Source organism: Heptranchias perlo, chromosome 25 (genome assembly GCF_035084215.1).
Source record: "Heptranchias perlo isolate sHepPer1 chromosome 25, sHepPer1.hap1, whole genome shotgun sequence".
Lineage (NCBI taxonomy): Eukaryota > Metazoa > Chordata > Chondrichthyes > Hexanchiformes > Hexanchidae > Heptranchias > Heptranchias perlo.
The window spans coordinates 21,490,651-21,518,418 of record NC_090349.1 but is presented as its reverse complement, the minus strand read 5'-3'; the positions used below and the strand labels follow the sequence as shown (position 1 = coordinate 21,518,418).

General features: G+C 43.6%; 1 protein-coding gene across 5 annotated transcripts in view; it reads right to left on the bottom strand.

Moving 5' to 3' along the window:
* The window catches only part of nf2a (NF2, moesin-ezrin-radixin like (MERLIN) tumor suppressor a), a 139,885-nt gene that overhangs the window by 57,040 nt on the left and 55,077 nt on the right, over window positions 1-27,768 (bottom strand). For all 5 annotated transcript variants that reach the window (XR_010967201.1, XM_068005728.1, XM_068005730.1 and 2 more), the window contains one exon: window positions 24,283-24,366. Coding sequence is in view for 4 of the 5 variants with exons in the window: in XM_068005728.1 (XP_067861829.1) it covers window positions 24,283-24,366 (84 nt within the window). In the remaining variant the exon portion in view is untranslated. The remainder of the gene's footprint in view (window positions 1-24,282; window positions 24,367-27,768) is intronic.

The following is a 27,768-nucleotide window of genomic DNA, read 5'->3' as shown; positions in this document are numbered from 1 at the left end:
ACAATAAATAGGTACCCAAGAAGTTAATTTGGACATAAAAAGTGATCAGAACCAATAATAAGAGAACAATAAGTGTTCTGTAGAATATCAAAGGGTTAAATCGGTCCAAAGTATATTACATTACATGTTGCTGCTTCAGTAGAAAAATGCTCGGCAACATTTCTAGCTTTAGCCTTTTGTTGAGCTATTTATCAAAACAACAGTCCCATCTAAAATGTCATTTCTCTACCTAGGTACTGGTTGACATATATTGGATCCTGCAACCTGAAATGATAAGGTCAATAAAAATCGCTGTCTATGTTATACTGATCACTACTAACATGGTGTAGTGCCCATCAGCATTCTTACTTTACCTGTATAATGAAGCAAAGTGTAGGAGAGGGAAGACATATTGCTCATGCATAATTGTCGTGCTGTTACTGACAGTATAAGAAACTGTGCTAATTATACATAATTCAGATATCATCTTTTGTAATTAACCTTACTCCTGTAATTTTCTTTTTGTTCAACAACATATTGCTGGAGGCAACTTCATTGAAGATAGAGGTCTCACAATCTTAACTCTGGTGGTGTTAGGACATAAGAAAGACTTGAGAGAAATTGCATCAATAAACAATGGGCAAGTCACAGATTTCCTGTAGTCCAAGCCATGCACCAGCAACTCCAGTTCATCAAATCATGATTAACTGTTGATGAGAATTTATCTATAAAAGAGACAATTCAGGCAATGACATTCGCTTGAGGTAAATTCTAGAGGCACAAGTAGTTTGCAAACCTTTTCTATTCATACAGAACACTGAAGTATAGTTGCAGCAACTCTTGTGTTCCGAGCAGTCGGCTGCTGATCCGAGGCGGAGCTGCCGACTCCTGAAGGCAAGAGCTAAAGATCTGTTCTTTTAGCACTCCTTGTGGGCCAGGAGGAACAACTGCTTCTCTCAGGCCTCATAAGGAAGCCTTCGGCTTACCCCAGCCTGGATTCCTGCCTGGACCCTCTCTCCCCACCCTTCCCCCACAGCCCCGATCTCCAGCATCCCCCTCAGTCCCCCTCCCGATAGCGGCCCGGAGCTAATGCTCCCTTCCGAGTGCCGGGGATGTCCCCATGGGTCCCTGGCTGCGCTAGTTTTTCCTCCCGCTAAGATCGTCAGGGCCTTCACGGCCCCAGCCTTGCTGAGTCCTTCGCCCGATTAGGGGCTCCCCCGCACCCTGTTAATGTCGGGGCCCATGAGTTCAAATCCCATCGTGGCAGTTTGATCATTTGAATTCAGTTTTTTAAAAATCTGGAAAATAACAAGCTGGAATCAGTAAAAGTGACCATGAAGCTGTTGGATTGTCGTAAAAACACAACTGGTTCACTAATATCCTTTACAGAAGGAAGCCTGCTGTCCTTACCCAGTCTGGCCTATATGTGACTCCAGTCGCACACCAACGTGGTTGACTGCTAACTGCCCTGTGAGGTGGCCTAGCAACCCACACAGTCCAATTGTATCAGAGCAACTGGGGTTAAAATGGGTTTTCCCACCGACAAAGCCTGACATAGAAATTTTCAATGTATCTTGAGATGGACTGTTACAGCCTATTCTGCATTTTTAATATATAATAAGTAAAACAAAACTCTGGTGGTTCTATGAAGGGGAGAAAAGGGAGCATCAAGAAGCAGTGTTAAAAGTTGCTGACTTATATAATTGTTGCCCATTATTATTAAATTCACTCTGTCCTATATACATATATAACCAAGTTTGGAGTTTTGTGCAGAAGAAATTGAAGACCCTATTATCCAGTGCTTACGTGGATCTTCATATTTAGTACCCAAACAAAAATTGTCAATTTAAAATAGAGAGCCCAGCAATTTTCTATTGGTAAGTTGTGTCCAGCCAAGCAATCTTTCAGCTCAAAGAGGAAGCAGGCAGAAAATAGTCTTCTTGTTGGAATCAAGAAGTCATGGAAAAAAGGAAAATAGTTCTGTAATGACTACTTTCTTAAATTTATTTCTATGTTCAAACTATTAAACCTCTTCAGCATTAGGTTTTTCACATTTAATACTGAATATGGAATTTTTCCATGCTGAGAAAAGAACAAATTTCTGTTTAATTTATAAAACCTTGCTTTTTAAAACAGAGGACTTGTGTTTAATAAAAAATGCAAACCAATGCAGAGCTTAGAACTAGAAAAAATGACAACTGGCTAATCAGACATTATAACATTTAATTTTGATATTTCTGGTACAAAGTATCTAGAGTAAGATGAATGAGAGTAGTTACAGCCCATTTATGGTTGTTTTTCAACGAGTCTGGGGCAGAGGAGGATGTGGCTGAGGCACCTGAGCAGATGGCTCAATCTTTGCAATGCAGAAATTAATAAGCTCCACATGTTGTGTGTGGGAGGAGAAAAAGTGAAGTCAGAGGAGGCAGTTTGTCATTGAAAAGATGAGTGTAAGGTTGTTCTTCCCCTTAAGGATAATCCTGGAATAGTGGAAGAATTTGGATGAGGAGACATCTTTAGGTGATCGAGCAAGATCGGGCAATGGACAACCAGACAGGTCTTGTATCAGGAATGCTCATAGCTAAAGGCAAGGAGATAGAAATTATATCGAAGGACATGATGGGTTGGGAGACAGTGAGGGACTGGGAGGGGAAGAGGACATCAAAGACAGACGCATGTTTGCTGCAAAGCATGTTGAGTATGGCAGCTGTGTTGAGAGAGGGTGAAGGCCTAGGAGTGACAAAGTTGGACATTTGAAAGGGTTGTGGACAGAGAGCTGAGGAATAGTTTCTCCCAGGGACAGAGGGCGATACTGCAGGAGTTAGAAGCAGGTAGGATGACCTGATTGTTAAACTCAGAAATAGGGGCAGGGGGTCAAAGTCCAGATTTAGCTGACTTGGCACAACACGGCCACGACGACTTCCTCCAATGCTGTGTTGCAGTTTGCGTCAGACTCAAAACGGAAATGCGTAGGGAATTTAAAACTTAGAATCAAATTTGGCCACCCTCAAAGTAATGGGGCGGGGAGAGGTTATGATCCCTCTAACTCTCACTAGCTCTGCCAATGATAATAGAATTATACATGGACTCTGGGTGAAGTTTGATGGGCTAAACTGCCTTTTCTTGCTCAAGAAACTAAATCTAAGCTGTACTAAAGAATGAGAATATATTTTATCCCCATATTCGAACCTTTTATGCCCTCTGTATCTGGCTGAGTAAACAACTCTCTCAAGACTCTGCAATGGAACTCAAACCAGCTGACAGGAAGTGATTCACAGTGCCAAAGGTAGTTCAGCAAGTGCTGGAGAAGCACTTTACCTCCAATGGCATCTTCTTCAACTGCCTACTGAGATCAGGAACCCATTATTTGGGGAATTATAGAAACAAACTACAACCTACCACTTTATCATACAATGCATTGGTACATCAAAGTGCTGCAACAGAGATGCACTTAATGTTGGGTATTGGGACACATTGGGCCAGTCAAGCAGGACATTGCTAACAAAATCTGAAGCACACTGCTCTCCCATATAAATCTTTAGCACATGAGCTATGCAGTTATGCAACTAGAAACTTGTGCACTTAAATTGCTGTATTTTCTATTTGTAATAAACCAACAATAAAAATGCACTTCTGCAATAGAGGATATGATTTGGACGAGTGCAGGGACTGCAGGGAGGATGAGCAAACTGACCATGGCACCGTGGTTCAGGGGGCCATTCAAGTGGGGAGAGTAAAAAGGAATATGGTTGTAGTAGGCAACAGTATAGTTAGAGGGATAAACACTGTTCTCTGCAGCCAAGAGCGAGAGTCCCGAAGGCTGTGTTGCCTACCTGGTGCTAGGCTGGAGAGAAACTTGGAGTGGGAGGGGGAGGATCCAGTTGTCGTGATCCACATAGGTACCAACGACATAGGTAGGACTAAGAAAGAGGTTCCGCTGATTGAGTTTGAGCAGCTAGGGACTAAATTAAAAAGTAGAACCACAAAGGTGATAATCTCCGGATTATTACCTGAGTCACAAGCAAACTGGCACAGGGTAAATCAGATCAGAGAGAGGAATGCGTGGCTCAAAGATTGGTGTGCGAGAAGTGGCTTTCGATTCATGGGGCACTGGCACCAGTACTGGGGAAAGAGGGAGCTGTTCCATTGGGACAGGCTTCACCTGAACCATGCTGGGACCAGTGTTCTGGCAAACCGAATAACTAGGGCGGTTGAGAAAGCTTTAAACTAAATAGAGGGGGGGAGGGCTCAGGAGGGACGAAGTTGAGATTGATAAAGAGAAAAGACAAGGAAGTAGTACAGGAAAGTGATGGGGGTAATGATAAACAGAATGTGTCAGGAAGGGACAGAGCGTACAAACATAAGAGTACACTAGCAAATGGGGCCGGGGTAGGAAAGAATGGTAAAAAGACAAAATTAAAGGTTCTTTATCTGAATGCACGCAGCATTCGTAATAAGATAGATAAATTGACGGCACAAATAGAAACAAATGGGTATGATCTCGTGGCCATTAAAGAGACGTGGTTGCAAGGTGACCAAGATTGGGAGCTAAATATTCAGGGTTATTCAACATTTCGGAAGCATAGGAAAAAAGGTAAAGGTGGTGGGGTAGCTCTGTTAATAAAGGATGAAATTCGTATAATAGTGAGAAATGATCTTGGCTCAGAAGATCAAGATGTCGAATCAATTTGGGTGGAGGTAAGAAATAGCAAGGGAAAGAAATCACTCATGGGAGCGTTATATAGGCCCCCGAACAGTAGCTACACAGTAGGGCAAAATATAAATCAGGAAATAAGGGGGGCTTGTAAAAAAGGTGATGCAATAATCATGGGCGATTTTAACTTTCACATAGATTGGACAAATCAAATTGGCAAAAATAGCCCTGAGGAGGAGTTCATAGAGTGCATTAGGAACTGTTTCTTAAACCAATACGTCGGGGAACCAACCAGGGAACAGGCCATTTTGGATCTGGTAATGGGTAACGAAACAGGATTATTTAATGACCTCAAAGTAAAGGATCCCTTGGGAAGCAGTGATCATAACATGATAGAATTTCACATCCAGTTTGAGAGCGAGGATCTTGGGTCTGAAACTATTGTATTAAAATTAAATAAGGGCAATTATAAAGGAATGAGGGCGGAATTGGCTAAAGTGGACTGGGTAAACAGATTAGATGGTATGATGGTGGAAGCAGTGGCAAACATTTAAAAAGATATTTTATGACTCGCAACAAAAATATATCCCTGTGAGGAGGAAAGACTCCAAAAAAAAGGTTGAACCAACCATGGCTAACTAAGGAAGTCAAGGATGGTATCAGGTTAAAAGAAAAAGCATACAACATGGCAAAGATTACTGATTATGAGAGTAAACTAACAAGAAATATAAAAACTGACAGTAAAAGCTTCTACAAGTATATAAAAAAGAAGAGGGTAGCTAAACATTGGTCCCTTAGAGGATGAGACTTGGGAAATAATAATGGAAAACAAGGAAATGGCAGAGGAATTGAACAGATATTTTGTATCTATCTTCACAGTAGAAGACACTAATAACATACCAATAATAGTAGAAAATCAAGGGGCAACGGTGGGGGAGGAACTAAAAACAATCACTATCACTAGAGAAAAAGTCCCCTGGACCTGATGGCTTGCATCCAAGGGTCTTAAAGGAAGTGGCTACAGAGATAGTGGATGCATTGGTTGTAATCTTCCAGAATTCACTAGATTCTGGAAAGGTCCCAGCGGATTGGAAAACTGCAAACGTAACACCCCTATTCAAGAAGGGAGTGACACAGAAAGCAGGTAACTATAGACCAATTAGCCTAACATCTGTCATTGGGAAAATGCTAGAATCCATTATTAAGGAAGTAGTAGCAGGACATTTGGAGACTCATAATACAATCAAGGAGAGACAATATGGTTTTATGAAGGGGAAATCATGTCTGACAAATTTATTAGAGTTCTTTGAGGGAGTAACGGGCAGGGTGGATAAAGTGGAACCAACGGATGCAGTATATTTGGATTTCCAAAAGGCATTCGATAAGGTGCCACATAAAAGATTACTGCACAAGATAAGAGCTCATGGTGTTGGGGGTAATATACTGGCATGGACAGAGGATTGGCTAACTAAAGAAAACAAAGAGTCGGGATAAAAGGATCATTTTCAAAATGGCAATCTGTAACTAGTAGGATGTCGCAGGAATCAGTGCTGGGGCCTCAACTATTTACAATATATATCAATGACTTGGATGAAGGAACAGAGTGTCTTGTGGCCAAATTTGCTGATGATACAAAGATAGGTGGAAAAGCAAGTTGCGATGATAGCGCGCCCAGTGAAATCGGGGTGCTCCACACGCGATCGCAGCCTAATTGAAGGCACTTACCTTGGATTCCGGGTTTCGTGCTGGAAAGCTGCGCAGCGGGCGGACTGCGCACCCGCATGATAGGCTGTCAGCTGGAGGAGCCCTATTTAAAGGGGCAGTCCTCCACTGACTGATGCTGCAGAAAGAACCAAAATTACAGCATGGAGCAGCCCAGGGGGAAGGCTGCTCCCAGGTTTAATGATGCCTCACTCCAGGTCCTACTGGATGGGGTGAGGAGGAGGGGGAGGACAGAGATCTTCTCCCTGGCAGACGGGAGGAAGTGGCCTGCCTCTGCCACCACGAAGGCCTGGCTCGAGATGGCAGAGGAGGTCACCAGCACCACCAACATATCACGCACCTGCATACAGTGCAGGAGGCACTTCAATGACCTAAGTAGGTCAGCCAAAGTGAGTACACTTACCCATTCTCCTACACTCCGTCTACCACATCACCACCCCCAACCCACATCTCCTTCTGCATTGCCAACACTACACTATCACATCACTCCTCACACCCACTCAAAGCTCATCCTCATCTTACCTGCACTTACTCACCTCGCCAGTACTCATCTCACCAATACCACTCAACCCAATCCTCATACAATCTCATGGCTCTGTCTCATACTCACCCTCTGATGCATCTCTTTCACGGTCAGCCTCACCCCACAGGGCATGCATCACTTATGTGTAGTAGGAAGCGTAAGGCAAACGTGTCGTGAGCATGAAGGGTGTTTGAGGGTTTGTCATGGTTTTTACTTATATTTGATTTCTGATCATTACATATTATACTGTCACCACTACTGCCACGTCTTAGCCATTCTTGACTGGCTTGTGCAATAATGCTCTTTCCTGAGGATCACCATGAAGACCCACATCTGATGCCACCCATTGTGTCACTGCAGAGTGGGTGCAGGTGTATTTGAAGGGCTCTTTTGTGCAGTCGACTGAGAGATGGCAGCGATGTCCCCGGTGGCACCCTGGAAGGATCCGGAGGAGAAGTTGTTGAGGGCGGTGGTGAACAGTTGCCACGCGCACTCTCCACACTCACGCAGAGGATGGAGGAGTCCAACTCCTGCATGAGTGGAATACTGTCACAGGGACGTGAAGGCATCTCTGAGATAGTGACGCGGGTAAGTGTGGGAGTGTCTGCGATGGAGGGAAGGCAAGTCTCCATCGAGCTTCAAGCACGGCTCAACAATGAGTCCATTCAGGCCCTGACAACGGCCATTCGGATTCAGGGTGAGCAACATTCTGCCGCCTTAAACAGGCTGACAGATACATTACAACTGGCCTTCCAAGGCTTCACACAAGTCCTCCAAACAATCGTCTAGCAGGGTGGAAGGAGTGATGTGGGCCTGGCCCAGGAGAGGGATGATGGCGAAAGGGACATGGAAGTGGGGATGCCACTCAAAGCGCTCCCCATCTCACCCGTTGCCCCCCTCTCAACCAGTACCCGCAATGCTGCCTCCTCTCCAGGTGGTCGAGTCTGCCCCTGCACAGGTGCAGGTGGAGCAGTCTTTGGAGGGGCCCTCATGGGGCACCGAAACCCAGAGGGCATCTGTGCAAAGCATCTCATCAGTCAGGGCATGGACAAGAGCAACCTGCCACTACCTCTGCTGAAGCCACAGGGGTAGCACCATGTAGGGGTTCCAGTAAACATAAGACTACGGTTTTGTGAGCACAAAGGGGATGCACAAGGATGTATGACGAAATGTCATGTTTTTCATTTAGATTTGTTTCTTTTGCCACTCACATTAAATGTTATCATCACCACTACTGCCACGTCTTTGCAAATCTTGTCTGGTTTGTGCAATTATTCCCTTTCCTGAGGATCACCATGAAGACCCACACCTGATGCCACCCGTTGGGTCACTGCAGAGTGGGTGCAGGTGTATTTGCAGAGCTGTTTTGTGCAGACAACTGAGAGATGCCGACGATATCCCCAGTGGCATCCTGGAAGTATCCGGAGGAGAAGAAGTTGAGGGCAGTGATGACTTTGACAGCGACAGGTAAGAAGATGGTGCTCGGGCCAGCCGGGAGCAGCTCGGCATGAAGGAGGCTGCAGATGTGTACGACTACATGTTGAGTGACTCTGAGCCTCCGTGTGCACTGCTCCTCAGAGGGGTCCAGGAAGCTGAGCCTCGGTCTGTAGACCCTGTGGCGAGGGTCGTGCCTTCTGCGACGCATCTCTCTCTGCGGTTGCCCTCCCTCCTGCTGTGCAGGTGAATGCGTCACAGCACTGTGTTTTGGAGCTCCACGTGTCAGAGGTGGACGGCATGGCTGGCGAGGCTGGTGATGCTGTTCGTCCTCCAAGGAGGTCATGACTGCAGCAACGGCGGCCCCCATCCGGAAGATGTGCATTTGAGAGGGTCTGCAAGGTAGGTAAATGTGTTTGCACAGCGGGGTTGAGGTTGCAGGTTGGTGAATTTTAGTGTTAGGAGGAGGGTGGTGCAGGCCAAACTTTGTCCAAAGTGACAGAGTGGCCTCCTGCAATGAGTGACGGTCTCCCCCCCCCCCCCCCACCTGTCAAATGGACCTTTGCAGCTGCCACGGGCTGGTGGCTGCAACACGTCCATTTCAACTGGGAGTGTTTCCCCCAGTACGGGAAACACTGACAGTTTAGATGAAAATCCCACCCCTCATAAAATATCCTACAAATCAGGTCTGCTAACGACCTGAAGTATCAAAATAATTGCCTTAAGTGGGATCCCGCCGGCTTTAATTGCTGGTGGGAGTCCCGCATGCGGGGGCTGCGCGTGCAGCTAAGCGCGTCACTGGGGAACCCGGAAGTAGGCGGGTTGGAGCCGGGCTCCGGAGCCGCCCCAGGAATCCCCATTTTTCGGAGCCCCCCCCGCCACGAACGCACCCGCTCGGATGTCCGAAAATCAAGCCCAAAGTGTCTGCAAAGGGATATTGACAGGTTAAGTGAATGGGCAAAAATTTGGCAGATGGAATATAATGTGGGAAAATGTGAAGTCATCCACTTTGGGAGGAAAAATAAAAAAGCAAAATATTATTTGAATGGAGAAATGCTACAAAATGCTGCAGTACAGAGGGATCTGGGTGTCCTCGTACATGAAACACAAAAAGTCAACATACAGGTGCAGCAGGTAATCCGGAAGGCAAACGGAATATTGGCCTTTATTTCTAATGGGATGGAGTATAAAAGCAGGGAAGTCATGCTACAACTGTACAGGGTGCTGGTGAGACCACACCTGGAGTACTGCGTACAGTTCTGGTGCCCTTATTTAAGGGAGGACATACTTGCATTGGAGGCAGTTCGGAGAACGTTCACTAGGTTGATTCCGGGTATGGAAGGGTTGTCTTATGAGGAAAGATTGAACAGGTTGGGTCTATACTCACTGGAGTTTAGAAGAATGAGAGGAGATCATATTGAAACATACAAGATTCTGAGGGGACTCGATAGGGTAGATGCTGAGAGGATGTTACCCCGCATGGGGAAATCTAATACCAGGGGGCACAGTCTCAGAATAAGGGGTCGCCCATTTAAGATGGAAATGAGGAGGAATTTCTTCTCCCAGAGGGTCGTGAATCTTTGGAATTCTTTACCCCAAAAAGCTGTGGAGACTGAGTCATTGAATACATTCAAGACTGAGTTAGACAAATTTTTGATCAGCAAGGGAGTCAAAGGATATGGGGAAAGGGTGGGAAAGTGGAGTTGAGATAAAAATCAGATCAGCCATGATCTCATTAAATGGCGGAGCAGGCTCGAGGGGCCGAATGGCCTACTCCTGCTCCTATCTCTTATGGTCTTATGATATAAGACAGGAGAAATGCCAATTGAGTTTTGCCTCTGCGGCGAGTAACGTGTGTGAACTGTAGTCTGCTTCAACTATATATCCTCGAGGTTTAATCCAAATGAAAACATTTGTGTTTCTATAAGCATCAACTTTTAAAAAATGGTTCAGCTGTGCCACCTTGATGATTTTTTTTCCTCCCCCTGTATAATTCTGTACAAGTTTCTCATGATAAGCCTTTAACAAGGTATTAAGAAGCAAAAAGCTGGGGAGGAGATGTTCACTAATTTCTGTGAGTCCATTTTAGGGTGGGATCATTACATAGTGGTGTACAAATGGACAAATGCTCCATTACTGCTTTCTACTGTCTTACACCCCTGCATACGCACATATACTTTTCATAAAAAGGAATGCACAGAAGGTTATGTGGACCCTAAGAGAAAGCAGAAGAGGAAGAAAAAGTAGACAGAGGACAAAAAATTATATTTACAATAAGGGAAGGCTAATTTTTGATAAAGTAAAATATTAAATGGGATGAAGAGGGAAGAGATGAACTAAACCAGATTGTTTATAAATACGATGATTAATATTGATCCGCTTTTTACATACATGTTACTTAAAATATATTGCAATTTTCCTAAGCAAACACAATAATTTATTTTTACAATAATATCCTGACAATAGAACATTTACTCATAGGAATTTTAGAATAATTCCTACAAGATTTGAAAAAATTCTCTTCAAAGTCTATGTAGTAGCACCTCTCATTAATCAATGGAATAACTTTATTTCACACAATGCAACATGCTGCCCCAAAGCAAAAGCTGAATGGGACAGCAGAGCAGATTTCCACAGGGATGGAAATGAATGTTATCACTTTTTAATTTTAAACACAAAATCTACTCACTGCGACACAATTTAAATGTATCTAGCAAGAAATGCTATACAAATTAATTTCTGTGTCTCAGGGCCACAGCAGTTCATTTTTCAAATTGCTACATAAAACCAATGGTGATAGATTTTCAGAACTGTACAGCAATTCCTGCTAGTGTAATCACATTTTAGAAGTCATTTCCATTACTGTGCTGTAACACAGCTTGGTATCTTTAATAAACAGATGAAACAATAACTTCCATTCAAATGCAAAAAATTAAAGAAAGGAAACTATTTGAAATTATTCACTTTTGAGAATTTTAATTTTTTTAAAAAACATAAAAGGGCCCAGAAATTGCTCAGTGGTGAACCAACAGTGCTCGCCGCTCCACACATTTATACTAACCCACTAACTCACCACGGTCTTTACTGGGTGCACTTCCTCTAATAGGAAGCGGAGAAGAGCCCAACGTTACCTCCAGTGAAGCTAGGACCCGTGGGAGAAGCGAGAAGATCACTCTCTCCCCTCCATCAATCAGATGGCAGCATTTTTGGCAATCTGTGAAGAGTTTCTGCAGGCTTGGAATGTAAAATCCAGGAGGTGAAAGATACAACACTAAAATCATTGTAAAAACAGTTTCAGACAGCGAAAAAGAGAGGGTGAATAAGAGAGACAGAAGGGAAAAGTAAACAAAAAATAAAAAGATCAGTACTTATTTCATGCTATTTATATTGGTAATTTGATCTAAGCCATAGGCCCATGCTTTGCTTTGATGACCCTATAAGATGTGCTTATCCTATTTCTTAACCAAAGTCTGCATTAATATGCTCCCAGAGTGGGAGGAGCACCTGAAGTTGAATGCGACATACTGTTAGAATGGTCATGGCATTAAACTTCTAGGTCATGTAATGTACTTGCAACTTGCAGAGACAACTCAGAAACTGCCAGTAACTATCTACTTCCAGGCCTTTGGCTGTAGTGACAGGATCTGGACCATCTTTAGAGGAAGCCAGCTCATACTGTCAGCTGCCTGGGGGTGTGCACCCCAGCTGGTTGACCAGTGGCCTGCACAAGAGCAGGTCGTAGGGGATCTCCGAAGAGGGCAAATCCCCCCAACACAGTTTTTTCCAAACTATTTCCCAATCTGTCAAATCCAACATAACTGAGGGCCCATAGTCTCAATTATATCAATTGCAGCATGTGTGGCAGAATGTTGTTCTGAGGTTGTTTCTTCACTACTATGGGGCTCCCCTGAAGATGGTCATGAAGATACCATGCGTCCATAATACTCTGCATTTGAGTAAATCTTTCCTGCATGACTGGGGTGATGTTAAACGTGCACTGCTGCATCTTCTCTGCTGGATGCTGCAGGTTGCTTAAGGCAGACTAAAAAGGATGTTGCAAAAGCCTTTTGCTGCTGCTTTAATTCCCATTTGTAGGCAAGCCCATTAGGATACCAATCCTAGTTCATACAGTTGACAATGGGTTAGGGTTCATAGTCTGGTTAGGTCTTTCTTGGTCCTCTCCTCCACTTATTTCTCCTCACTTCTGATTTGCAAGTCACCCAGTACCTCTTCCTCAAACTCTCTAACTACTGGTGCGTGGGGCAGATACAGTACTTGGTGCAACATATTGTGAAAGCCCGGGTCAGTGGTACCACTTCATCTGGCCTCAAGTTGGGAAGAACTAAAGGAAGATAAAAAGAGTAACGGTTTCAGGACAGGTAAGATCATAAGACTTTTAAGAGCATCACTTAGCAACTTTGCAACTGTAGCTCCTGCTATGAGGATTAAGAGTCAGCATATGAAGCATCAGAATAAACAAAGCATACTTGCTGACGGTAGTACCATGCCTCCAAACTTGACTTTACCAATGCCCCCTGTAGATTCATGGCCAAAATGTCAAGGGCCACCTCCTCAAAGTTAAGACAGCTGCGGCAGCACAGCTGGCCCACATCTTGGTGCTGGTTCTTTCCCAACAGTTTTGAGCAGCCTTAGCCTGCAAGCATGATACATTTATGAAGATGTTAAATACCCCAGCACGTCAAGCAGCATGTTCTAACAATATTCATCTCTCTACCAGGTTTTCTCACATCATTTTGCATGGTGTTTTTCCTCCAGTGCTCTTTTGCCGATGATCTGTAAAATGCTACGTGCATGAGTTAATTGTCCCCTACTACAAATGGGCCACGCAACTTCTGTTGAATGAAAAGAGATCACTGGTCTGTGCCTACTTTCCAGATCATTGCTGAGGATGCAGCAGATGAACATTTATATTTGTTCTATGTCTTGTAGGAAGTAAGAGTATATATATGTATACAAAGGTGCCTACACTTACCTTACCACTTCATTTGCTCTCAGGTACAGTGGACCTGGGAGATTGAATTCACTCTCTCACTCCATGCAGTTTGCACCAGGAATTTTACAGGTGGGTGTTTCATCACCAAACTGCCCACCTTCCTTGACAACACTTCCTGCAGCAACAACTCCGATGAGTTGTTACTAAAAGCCATCTTTAGGGAATCCAGCAATGTGGGCAGATCCCAGATCATCCTTTCTTCCTGCTTGTCAGCTCCCATGGGAAAAGTAATGAAGTGTTGACACCTCGCATCAGCGACCTGCCAGATGGCTGTGCGCACTGCAAACTGACTAATGTTGCTGATGTCACGAGAAGCAGTTTGGAAGAAGCCATAGGCATAAAGATTTAGAGCCATGGTGACCTTCACTGCCACAGACAGTGTAGTACATGCCCTGGTGTTGGGCTCCAATTCTTGCTGGAAAAGATGGCACAAGTAAGTGACCGTCTCCATGTTAAAACACAGCCACATTACATACCGCTCCTCTGTGATATTCTGTTCCTGAATACCCGCACGCTGAAATGCACCATGCGCCCTTGCCTCCTTCACCCTCTTCTTTCAGCCTGTGCCGGTCTTTGCTGCCTTCCTTGCTGCTGTTGTTCCCTTTCCTGATTTGAGAGCCTTGATGGTGAGTTCAGCAGTATTCCCATGTTCAGTAATTTATAACAAGCAAATTCTGTGAAATAGTTCTTGCCCTCCAAAACCCATTCTCCAAAAGTATTAAACAGAGAAACACTTGCCAAAACAGCCAAAAACCTGGCCCAAAAGCATCCTAGCAGTGTAAAATGACTCAGCAGAGACTTATCTTGATGGAGGTGAGGATCCCTTTAAATACCGCTTGTGAAAGCTGCTTACCGATTGTACTCGCCATGATTTACTAGGTGGGTTAAGGAAGTGATGTTTCAGGCACTCACAAAGGCCTTAATTCACTCTTATCATATTTAAATGATGCCTGTGCTTGTTGCAGGTGGGCGCCGTAAACGCCTATCGAGTGACAGACCAATATGGCACTGCAGGCACTTTCGGTGCGAAATGTCACGCTGCCGTATTCAACTTCATTGCACCCGTTTTGGACCCCGGAAATGTGCAAGAAGCATTGCAATTTCTCCCCTCTATTTCCTTCCTTATGCATTTCATTGGTTGCCACGCTGTGTCTCAGTGAATAGAATACTTAGTGTATCAATGCAATTTAAGAGTTAAAGTTAGTCACGTAGATACTGTTTCCCTACAGCAGCTGTTTAATTCATTTGGTTTAATGCATGACAAAATTAAAAGCAATTTATTCTCATCCTTTGCAAAGATGAACTTAATTGCTGCCAGCGCTGATGGTTATTCCTAAAATAAATGTTGCCAAGATAACACAATAAATAAACAGGTATAATAGGCAGGCAGAAATATTGACTAGTTACTTTGTCTCAGTATTTACCAGGGAGACTAACAGGTTGTGTATGACATTAGAAGAAGCGATCAAAAAAGATATAAAAACATTTAAGATAGAAAAGGAAATAAGTGATAAACTAATCAAATTGAGAGAGGATAAAACCCCTGGTCCAGATGGACTGCATCCATGAATATTAAAAGAAGTTAGGGAAGAGATAGCAGAGACACTATTACATATATATAAAAATTCATTAGAAAAGGGAATAGTGCCAGAGGACTGGCAGACAGCTAATGTGATTCCTATATTTAAAAAGGCAGATAGACCAAGTCTGGGAAACTGTAGACCAGTTGGCTTAACATCGATGTTAGGAAAGATAATAGAATCTTTACTCAAAGATGTAATAGAAAGACATCTAGAGAACGAAAATATAATAAAGAATTGTCAGTGTGGATTTCAGAAGGGAAAGTCATGCTTGACCAACCTTATTGAATTCTTTGAAGAAGTAAAAGAAAGAGTAGAAAAGGGTAAAGCAGTAGATGTAATATATCTGGATTTTCAAAAGGCCTTCAATAAGGTATCGCATTATAGACTCATGGCTAAGGTCAGAACATGTGGAGTCCGAGGACAGCCAGCAGAATGAATAGCTAGTTGGCTACAAAACAGAAAACAGAGAGTAGGGGTTAAGGGTAGCTACTCAGACTAGCAAAAGGTGGGAAGGGGTGTTCCACAGGGATCGGTGCTAGGACTACTGTTGTTCACAATTTACATTAACGATTTGGATTCGATAAGTATGAGGTGGTGCATTTGGTAGGAAGAATAAGGAGGCCACATACTGCTTGGATAATAAGTCTAATTGGGATAGAGGAGCAAAGGGATCTAGGGGTACAGATACACAAATCACTAAAAGTAACAACGCAGGTTAATAAGGTCACAAAAAAGGCAAACCAAGCACTGGGGTTCATTTCTAGAAGGATAGAATTGAAAAGCAGAGAAGTTATGTTAAACTTGTATAGAACCTTGATTAGACCACACTTGGAGTACTGTGCACAGTTCTGGTCTCCATATTATTGAAAGGATTTAGAGGCATTGGAGAGGGTGCAAAAATGATTCACAAGGATGATACCAGAACTGAAAGGATATCCTTAACAGGAAAGGCTGAGGCTCTTTTCTCTAGAAAAGAGAAAGCTGAGAAGTGACCTGATAGAGGTCTTTAAGATAATGAAAGAATTTAATAGGGTAGTCACAGAGAAAATGTTTCCACTTGTGGGGGAGTCTAAAATTTGAGGTCATAAATGCAAAATAGTCGCTAATAAATCCAATAGGGAATTCAACAGAAACTTCTTTATCCAAAGATGGTAAGAATGTGGAACGCGCTACCACAAAGAGTAGTTCAGGCAAATAGCATAGATGCATTTAAGGGGACACTAGATAAGTACATGAGGGAGAAAGGAATAGAAGGGTATACTGAAGGGTTAGATGAAGTAGGGCGGGAAAAGGTACGAGTGAAGCATAAACGCCAGCTTAGACCAGTTGGGCCGAATGGCCTGTTTCTGTGCTATAAGGCATAGATTTTAAAACGGAAAAAATGGGTGGGTTGGGGGTAAGGGGGCAATCAAAATCGCTGTTTTTGGGAGCGGGCAGACATCCCAGCTGGAACCCACACATTTTTGAATGAGACTTAGGCAAATCTATGTGCGTGCGTACAGCAGTCACCAGGAAGTCCCGCCCCCACTTAAATCCGGAGGGCTGATAATTAAAGGAGCAAATGTATCTCACTGAGGTACTTAAGATAGTTTATTTTTTGTGTATTGGATAGTTAAAAAGATTTTAATGTTACTTGGGCGGCTTCCCATTCATGCCAGATCAGTGAAAAATAAACTAAATAAATTAAATAAAATTACATTTCCCACTGCAAACAAATTAAATAAACATACCTTAAAAACGACATCCCACCACCCCCCCACTCTGATCCCGATATCCGATGTCTGCCCTCTGATCCCGATGTCCGCCCTCTGATCCCAATGTCTGATGTCTCCATTCTAATCTTTGCTCCTCCCCATCTCTATCCTAACTGCCAATGAGGTCTCTCCCTCTCTCTCTTTCTCCCCCTCCCCCCACCTTGGATGTGCAGCTCCTGTCAGCAGCCAGCCTATCAATCAGACTGGCTGCCGGCCGTGAAACCCGGAAGAGGCTTTGATTGACCTCATTAGGGTTGCGATCGATTGCAATCCGCCTACTTCCCTTCCGGGTTTCGCGCCCGCAAATCACCCCCCACCACCCCGGACTCTTCCCGCCAGCATATTAAAATTGTGCCCACAGTCTCGATGTAACTCGATGTAATTGCATCTGAGTTATTTTTGAATGCTTATTAACATGCTTCTGCCTTGAAAAGGGTGAAATTCAAACGGTTCTGTAATTTTTAATGCCAAATAGTTCCATAAACCTATTTTTGAACATAGGAAGAATCAAACAATAAGCCACAAATGTGTTAATATTTTGAATAAGATCTTCGCACTTGTTCTTTCCGAGAAGTGATTATTTATTTCAGGGCACTCTGTTCTAAAATCAATTCCTAAATAAAAAATCATTAGAATGCCTGAGGTCATTTAAAACTGCCTAATAAAACTTTTCCTCATTCTTTTACATGCGATTAAATTATACTTTTGGTGAATGTTTGCACTTATCAAAGTAAAGGGTGTCAGTGCAGGAGAATGGGATATTTTTCTGCATTTTACAACCAGTATTAATATTAAGCACTTACAAGTCAGGATGTTTGGATGAAGGATCCCAATAATGAAGCAAGAATTCCTTTGGTCACAAGTGTAATGATATCGTAAATGCTTTCTTTTAGAATAGCTTTCTGAATTTAATGACCAAAGGTCCTTACCCTGGTGTGTCTTCACCCTGTGCTTCAACTGTTTAAGGTCAATTTAAAAGTTTAAATTTCTAAGTTTCTGTCAGGCTTCAGCAGAGAGCTGCTGTAGCAAGTTAATTGGTTAGCTAGATTCAATTTGGTACCTGAAGGTGGGGCAGGCCTGACTCATCTGAGTCTCAACTGTAGAAATACAGGGGCCTGTCAGTGCGGACAGCACGGTGTGAGGACAACACAGTGTGCTGAGAGTTCGGTAAGTGTGGGAGTTTGGTGAAGTGGGGGAAGGAGGTGCTGCTTTGCCTTGCTTTTCCTGCAGAGCGGTAGTGGACCTGAGAGTAGAAGACTGAGATTGTGGAATAAAAGCAGCAGCAGACCTGCAACAAGAGACCACTACTGTGCGACATCACAGGGACTTAACTCCTGGACCTAAGATAAATAAGAAGCAAAAAGTAATCCAAGTGGGACGTCACCAAGGAAGAGGTAAGTGATTGGCTGGTGAGTATTTTCCTGCTGAATTTGTCTAAGGTTAGAGTTTGTGGATTCTCTGGTCTCTGTTGTGTAGAGGGGGACTGCTGTTCAGCAAGGGCCCTTGAGTATACCTTTTTAATTGAAGTGAAATTGGTGGGATTCATTTAATTTGAATTAATTAGTTAAAGGGTAAGTCATGTCAGGACAGCCCAGCCCCGTGTTATGCTCTTCCTGCTCTATGTGGGAAATCAGGGACCCTTCCGGTGTCCCTGACGACCATGTGTGCGGGAAATGTATCCAGCTGCAGCTACTGACAAACCGCATTGCGGCACTGGAGCTGCGGATAGATTCATTAAGGAGCATTCGCGATGCTGAGAACGTCGTGGATAGCACGTTTAGTGAGATGGTCACACCGCAGGTAAAGGTTGTACAGGCAGGAAGTAATTGGGTGACCACCAGGCAGAGTAAGAAGAGCAGGCAGGCAGTGCAGGGGTCCCCTGTGGCCGTCCCCCTCTCAAACAAATATACCGCTTTGGATATTGTTGAGGGGGATGACTTATCAGGGGAAGGCAGCAGCAGCCAACTTCCTGGCACCAGGGGTAGCTCTGCTGCACAGGCTGGGAGGAAAAAGAGTGGAAGAGCTATAGTGGTAGGGGATTCTATCGTAAGGGGAACAGACAGGCGTTTCTGTGGCCGTAAACGTGACTCCAGGATGGTTTGTTGCCTCCCTGGTGCCAGGGTCATGGATGTCACTGAGCGGCTACAGGGCATTCTCAAGGGGGAGGGTGAGCAGGCAGAGGTCGTGGTCCACATTGGGACCAACGACATAGGTAGGAAGGGAGATGAGGTCCTGCATCAAGAATTTAGGGAGCTAGGTAGCAGATTAAAGAGCAGGACCTCAAAGGTTGTAATCTCTGGATTACTCCCAGTGCCACGGGCTAGTGAGTATAGAAATAGGAGGATAGAACAGATGAATGCGTGGCTAAAGAGTTGGTGCAGGAGGGAGGGTTTCAGTTTCCTGGATCACTGGGCCTGCTTCTGGGGAAGGTGGGACTTGTACAAGTCGGACGGGTTGCACCTGAACCAGAGCGGGACAAATATCCTTGCGGGGAGGTTTGCTAGCACTGTTGGGGGGGGGTTTAAACTAACTTGGCAGGGGGATGGGATACAGAGTGGAGCTACAATAGGGGGTGATGTGCAGCCAAATATAGAGAAAAAAACAAGTCAGCTTGGAAGACAGGGCAAATATGTAAGGGCAAGGCTGGATGGCATCTATTTTAATGCAAGGAGTCTTGCGAATAAGGTGGATGAACTGAAGGTGTTGATAAACACATGGGAGTATGATATTGTTGCTGTCACAGAGACATGGTTGAGGGAGGGGCAAGACTGGCAGCTCAATATTCCGGGGTACAGAATCTTCAGGCGAGACAGAGGGGGAGGTATAAGAGGAGGGGGGGTCGCAATATTAATTAAAGAATCAATTACTGCCATAAGGAGGGATGATATATTAGCAGGTTCCTCTAATGAGGCCATATGGGTGGAGCTTAAAAACAAAAAGGGGGCAAGCACTTTGATGGGAGTGTGCTATAGGCCCCCAAACAGTCAGGGGGAGATCGAGGAACAGATATGTAGGCAAATCTCAGAAAATTGTGCAAATAATAGGGTAATAATAGTGGGGGATTTCAACTTCCCCAATATTAACTGGGATACTCAGAGTGTAAAAGGCTTAGAGGGTACAAAATTCTTAACGTGCATCCAGGAGAGCTTTTTGAGCCAGCATGTAGAAAGTCCTACAAGAGAGGGGGCGGTACTGGACCTAATTCTAAGGAATGTGGCCGGCCAAGTGGAAGAAGTGCTAGTAGGTGAGCACTTTGGTGACAGTGACCATAATTCGGTGAGATTTAAGGTGGTCAGGGAAAAGGACAGGGAGGGGCCGGAAATAAAGGTTCTAAATTGGGGGAAGGCCGATTTTAATAGGATAAGGCAGGATCTGGCCAAAATGGACTGGGATCAGCTGCTTGTAGGAAAATCCGCATCGGAGCAATGGGAGTCTTTCAGAAGGGAGATTGAGACCATACAATGGCAACATGTTCCCGTAAAGGTCAAGGGTGGTTCCAAGAACTCCAGGGAACCTTGGATGTCAGGGGATATACGAGAATGGATTAGGAAAAAAAGGAGGGCTTTTGGCAGATACAAAAGGCTAAAGACGGAGGAAGCCTTAGAGGAGTACAAAAAGTGCAGGGGGATACTTAAAAAAGAAATTAGGAGATCAAGGAGGGGCCATGAAATAACACTGGCGAGCAAAATAAAGGAAAATCCTAAGATGTTTTATAAGTATATTAAGGGTAAGAGGATGACTAGGGAAAAAATAGGGCCCATTAGGGACAAAAATGGCAATCTGTGTGTGGAGCCGGCAGATGTAGGAGGGGTTCTAAATGAATTTTTTGCATCTGTTTTCACTATGGAGAAGGACGATGTAGACATAGAAATACGGCAGGGGGACTGTGATATACTCGAACATATTAACATCGAGCGGGAGGAGGTATTGGCGGTTTTAGCAGGCCTAAAAATGGATAAATCCCCAGGCCCGGACGAAATGTATCCCAGGCTACTGTGTGAGGCAAAGGAGGAGATTGCGGGGGCTCTGACACATATATTCAGAACCTCTCTGGCCACAGGGGATGTGCCAGAGGACTGGAGAACCGCTAATGTAATACCATTATTCAAGAAGGGGAGTAGGGAAAAAACGGGGAACTACAGGCCAGTGAGCCTAACATCAGTGGTAGGAAAATTATTGGAAAAAATTCTGAAGGACAAAATTAGTCTCCACTTGGAGAAGCAAGGATTAATCAGGGATAGTCAACATGGCTTTGTCAAGGGAAGATCATGTCTGACTAATTTGATTGAATTTTTTGAGGGGGTGACTAGGCGTGTGGATGAGGGTAACGCAGTGGATGTGGTATACATGGATTTCAGTAAGGCCTTCGATAAAGTCCCCCACAGGAGACTGGTCAAGAAGGTACGAGCCCATGGAATCCAGGGTGCCTTGGCACTTTGGATACAAAACTGGCTTAGTGGCAGAAGGCAGAGGGTGATGGTCGAAGGTTGTTTTTGTGACTGGAAGCCTGTGGCCAGTGGGGTACCACAGGGATCGGTGCTGGGTCCCTTGCTGTTTGTGGTCTACATTAATGACTTGGATATGAATGTAAAAGGTATGATCAGTAAGTTCGCTGATGATACAAAGATTGGTAGGGTGGTAAATAGTGAGGAGGATAGCCTCAGTCTGCAGGACGATATAGATGGGTTGGTCAGATGGGCGGAACAGTGGCAAATGGAATTTAACCCGGAAAAGTGCGAGGTGATGCACTTTGGAGGGACTAACAAGGCAAGGGAATACACAATGAATGGGAGGACCCTAGGCAAGACAGAGGGTCAGAGGGATCTTGGTGTGCAAGTTCACAGATCCCTGAAGGCGGCGGAACAGGTAGATAAGGTGGTAAAGAAGGCATATGGGATACTTGCCTTTATTAGCCGAGGCATAGAATATAAGAGCAAGGAGGTTATGATGGAGCTGTATAAAACACTGGTTAGGCCACAGCTGGAGTACTGTGTGCAGTTCTGGTCGCCACACTACAGGAAGGATGTGATCGCTTTGGAGAGGGTGCAGAGGAGATTCACCAGGATGTTACCAGGGCTGGAGCGCTTCAGCTATGAAGAGAGACTGGGAAGATTGGGTTTGTTTTCCTTGGAGCAGAGGAGGCTGAGGGGGGACATGATTGAGGTGTACAAAATTATGAGGGGCACAGATAGGATGGATACTAAGGAGCTTTTTCCCTTCGTTGAGGGTTCTATAACAAGGGGACATAGATTCAAGGTAAAAGGCGGGAGGTTTAGAGGGGATTTGAGAAAGAACTTTTTCACCCAGAGGGTGGTTGGAGTCTGGAACTCACTGCCTGAAAGGGTTGTGGAGGCAGGAACCCTCACAACATTCAAGAAGCATTTGGATGAGCACTTGAAATGCCATAGCATACAAGGCTACGGACCAAATGCTGGAATATGGGATTAGAGTAGACAGGGCTGATGGCCGGCGCGGACACGATGGGCCGAAGGGCCTCTATCCGTGCTGTATGACTCTATGACTCTATGACTCTATAAGTGCACCAACTGTTGCACCAGCCCAGGGCACGTGTGAGGCCAGGACAGAGGGAATAGAGCAAGCGACAAAGACGGGGCTAAAGCAAACAGCAACATGGAGGCAGGGATAGTGGAAGGCCTGGAGTTGAGCATGGGAGAATGTCTGGAGGGAGCATGGCAGAAATGGGCTTATATGTGGAGCAAGGATGGATTGAGTAGGGCCTGTGAAGGCAGGTTTATGAGCTTTGGCAGGCAACTCAAGTTTGAGTGCGGGAAGAAGCAGCAAAGCATGGGGCTTGGGACATTGCAGGGCGAGATGGATGGGGGAAATTGTCAATGCAGCTGTATCTTACAGAATTCTTACTTTGCCGGAATGTAATCGAGTTGAATTATTTTTGGTGGAATGTGACTCTGTGGAACTTTGCTTAGTGACTGGGGAGAAAATTGAATTTGAGCAGAATAGATTTGTGTAATAAAATTGGTGAATAACAACGGTAGAAAATTAGCAAGAGGAAAAACACATTTAAATACTTAATCAAGAAAAATGATTGATGGCTCAATATAGAAAACAACCACATTCACGACACACACATTTTATTATAAAGATTTAGCATTCATTAAATATTTTTTTTAAAGTTGGCACTGCTTGAGGGAAATGCATTTGTTAAGGGCTCATGGGGTTGGGGGTAACATATTAGCATGGATAGAGGTTTGGTTAAGGGACAGAAAACAGAGAGTAGGGATAAACGGGTCACTTTCGAGTTGGCAGGCTGTAACTAGTGGGGTACCGCAAGGATCAGTGCTTGGACCTCAGCTATTTACAATCTATATTAATGACTTGGATGAAGGGACTGAGTGTAATGTATCCAAGTTTGCTGATGATACAAAGCTAGATGGGAAAGTAAGCAGTGAGGAGGACACAAAGGGCTCGATTTTACAATGGTGGCGGGTTGGCGGTGGGGGGGTGGTGGTGAAGGTGCCCCTGGCAAACCTGCATGAAATTCAGGGGAACTCAGAAGTCGGCGGGTTGGAGCTGGCTTCCGAAGCCAAACGGGATTTCCGCGATTTTCGGAGACTCCCGCTCCCAACGCACCTGCAATTGCCTCCTAAAATCACCCCCAAAGAGTCTGCAAAAGGATATAAATAGGTAAAGTGAGTAGGCAAGAAGGTGGCAGATGGAGTATAATGTGGGGAAATGTGATATTATTCACTTAGGTAGGAAGAATAGAAAAACAGAATATTTTTTAAATGGTGAGAAACTATTCAATGTTGGTGTCCAGACAGACTTGGGTGTCCTGATACAAGAAACACAAAAAGTTAGCATACAGGTACAGCAGGCAATTAGGAAAGCAAATGGCATGTTGGCCTCTATTGCAATGGGGTTGGAGTACAAGAGTAAGGAAGTCTTACTACAATTGTTCAGGGCTTTGGTGAGAACTCATCTGGAGTACAGCGTACAGTTTTGGTCCCCCCATCTAAGGAAGGATATACTTGCCTTAGAGGAGGTGCAACGGAGGTCCACTAGATTAATTCCTGGGATGAAAGGGTTGTCCTATGAGGAGAGGTTGAGTAGAATGGGCCTATACTCTCTGGAGTTTAGAAGAATGAGAGGTGATCTCACTGAAACATGTAAGATTCTGAGGGGGCTTGACAGCACAGATGCTGAGAGGCTGTTTCCCCTGGCTGGAGAGGCTAGAACTAGAGGACATAGTCGCATCATAAGGGCCGGCCATTTAAGACTGAGATGAGGAGGAATTTCTTCACTCAGAGGATTGTGAATCTTTGGAATTCTCTACCCCAGGGGGCTGTGGATGGTCAGTCGTTGAGTATATTCAAGGCTGAGATAGATAGATTTTTGGACTTTAGGGGAATCAAGGGATATGTGGATCAGGCAGGAAAGTGGATTTGAGGTCGAAGATCAGCCATGATCTTATTGAATGGCGGTGTAGGCTCTAGAGGCAGTATGGCCTACTCCTGCTCCTATTTCTAATGTTCTTACACATTCTAAATGCATTGTTACTCATTTTGAACATTTTGCCCCTCTAATTTGCTATTCCTTTTGGTTGTCTATTGTTATTTTTAATTAAATTAAACCCTATTTACCTTAGCTTGAACAGCATAGGAAGCCAAAAGAACAGAAGCTTCTGGTGGACAATATATTTCTTCTTCCAAAATCCACTTCTTGACCTGCGAAAAACAGCAGAAATGGATATTTGTGAAGTAATCCTTTGACAGATATTTACTACACATAGTTCAAATATAACTTTATACTATATATATACGATACAGAATAAAAATAGTGCCAGTACTTTGACTACAGCAGCTGAAATGGTTGAATGTGACAAAATGAATCAGGTTGGGTGGTTTGCTGATGAATTACATGATGATACAACAGCAATAATGTGCAAGTCACTCCCAAACAAGAGGAGGAAGTTGCTTGAAAGCAAAGTTAGGAGTAGGTAGGGAAGGAAATCTCCCTGTTTATCCATATCTTAAGCAGATTACAGGCAACTACAGGACTCTTTCGAGGCCCTGTATGAAAGGGTTGTGGAGGCAGGAACCCTCACAACATTCAAGAAGCATTTGGATGAGCACTTGAAATGCCATAGCATACAAGGCTACGGACCAAATGCTGGAATATGGGATTAGAGTAGACAGGGCTTGATGGCCGGCGCGGACACGATGGGCCGAAGGGCCTCTATCCATGCTGTATAACTCTATGACTCTAATTATTTTCTTTAATTTCTCCCGTAATTAAAGAAATGCTTGAGGAAAAGGCTGTACAGCAACCCTATCCTAAAGTTTCCTCCACTTTTCATTTTTTAAAAAATATAAATTCCTCTAAGCTGTGGCTTGGCACCCTGAGGTGTCCTAACATGTTCTGAGGCAAAGATCTTTGTGTCTAGACTCATCATCTGCAACAGAAATGCAGCTGACTTACTGTAATTCCACACACTGCTCTAAACAGTAAATTTGCAGATGAGGACATCCAAGTCAGGATGTTCATAAACAGGCCAGAGGAGTAACTGGTAATTTTGAGATTGAAATTAAATACCAGATACTAAAGTGCATGTAATGACTCAGTAACATCACTTGAGGACTTTTAGCATCATACACTGAGCTCTGGCTGGCATTTTTCATAAACTGAAATTCCATTATATACATAAATAATGTACAAATTAAATCTCATAAATTTTAGCACTGAACGCAGCCATTCAACCCATCGTACCAGTATACAACTAGCTCCACATGCTATCTAGTCAAATCTAATTTCCCTTTTCCATGCTCTTTCTCCATGCCCTTTAAATTTTTACTTCCAGCCTTTATCTAATTCACTCTTAAATGTTTTGATTGACTCAGCTTCAATGCCCACTTATGGTGATATCCCATACTCTAATAGTCCTTTGCATGGAAAAAAAATCTTCTAAGCTTCCCCTTTATGCTTTTAGTGCTAAACCTAAATTTAGGAATCAATGACCTATGGAAATAATTTAATACAATTTACCCGCTCAAAACCTTCAAAATTCTTCTTTTAGGTCATCCTTAACATTTACTATTCCAGTAAATGCAGCCCTAGTTTTTTTCAAGTCTTGCATCATAACTATAATCCCCTTTTCCCAGTATCATGTTCTTGCATATATGTTGCATATATACCTTTTCTACAGCTCCAGTAAGTTTTCTACGAGGTCCCCAAAACTGCAGACAGTACTCCAAATGTGAGCTAACCGATGTCCTATACAGATTCACCTCCTTGCTCTTATACTCAATGCACCCATGTTTAAAACCCAGAATGCAATTTGCTCTTTTAAAGGCTTTTTCACCAGCTATCCAGCTTTTAAAAATCTATCCGTTCCCTATATCTCTGTTCCTCCGCTCTATTAAGAAATTTACTGTTTAGATTACATTTCCATTCACTGTTCTTTTTCCCGACATGCACTGATAAATGAAATAGGTTAAATGTGATAAGTCCTCTCTGTTGCAGTTTCTCCATGTTATTCAGATAATACATATAACACTTCTGATTTGCCTAGAATTTGTAAACTGACTTTTCTCAGTCCTAAAACGTGTTCCACTGGTTACAAAGGATCATGCAAAGGGTGAGAAATTGGGGGAGGAAGATGGAGTAGCTTATAGAAACAGATATTGTCAAATGGGGTGGAGGTCTTGAAGAATGTTAGGTAGCGAGTTAAGAATGACACTAGGGTAAGAAGGGTAAGGTATAAGCAGGTAGCAGCACTAAAAGAATCTGGGGAGGTAGAAAATTTGGGGGAACAAACATTGAAAGGTAGGAGAAAATACAAAAGCAAATAACATATAACAATAGCTCCATAATGTATTTTTAAAAAAACAATCTAACGCATTGGCAAAACAACAGCTAGACTATTATATCTAATTTTGGCCACTGTTGTTTGAGAGACCTAGACATCACAAAAGATGTATTAAAGAACAATAAGAATAGTGCTGAATCTTAAATCAATAAGCTATGAAATAGCTAGATCTATGATTCTATTTGAATGCACAAAGCATTCGTAACAAGATAGATGAATTAATGGCAGAAATAGAGATAAATGGGATTGATCTAGTAGCCATTTCTGAGACGTGGTTGCAGGGTCGCCAAGGTTGGGAACTAAATATTCCAGGGTACTTGACTTTTAGAAAAAATGGGCAAATTGGAAAAGGGGGAGGTCGGTAGGACTGATAATAAAGGATGAGATAAAGACAGTTGTGAGAAAGGATCTTAGCTCAGAAAATCAGGATGTAGAATCAGAATGGGTGGAGCCAAGAATTAACAAGGGGCAGAAAACACCGATGGGAGTAGTTTACAGGTCCCCTAACAGTAGTTATAAATCAGGAAATTAGAGGAGCATGTAACAAGGATAATGCAATAATCATGGGGGACTTTAATCTTCATATAGACTGGGCAAACCAAATTTGCAAAAGTAGTTTGGAGGACAAGTTCATGGAATGCATCCGGGACAGTTTTCTAGAACAATATGTTGAGGAACCAACTAGGGAACAGGCTATTTTAGATCTATTACTGTGTAATTAGTGATAAGAACATAGAACATAAGTAATAGGAGCGATACGGCCCCTCAAGCCAGCTCCGCCATTCAATAAGATCGTGGCTGATCTTCCACCTCAACTCCACTTTCCCGTCCGATCCCCATAGAGTCCAAAAATCTAGCGATCTCAGTCTTGAATATACTCAACGACTGAGCATCCGAAGCCCACTGGGGTAGACAATTCAAAGATTCACAACCCTCAGAGTGAAGAAATTCCTCCTCATCTCAGTCCTAACTAACCGACCCCTTATCCTGCGACTATGCCCCTTAGTTCTAGACTCTCCAGCCAGGGGAAACAACCTCCCAGCATCTACCCTGTCAAGCCCTTGCAGAATCTTACATGTTTCAATGAGATCACCTCTCATTCTTATAAATTCCAGAGAGTAAAGGCCCATTCTACTCAATCTGTTTGTAATCTTATAATGAAGGATCATCTGGGGAAGAGTGATCATAATATAATAGAATTTCATATTGACATTGAGAGTGATGTACTAAAGTCCAAAACTAGGGTCTTAAATTTAAAGAA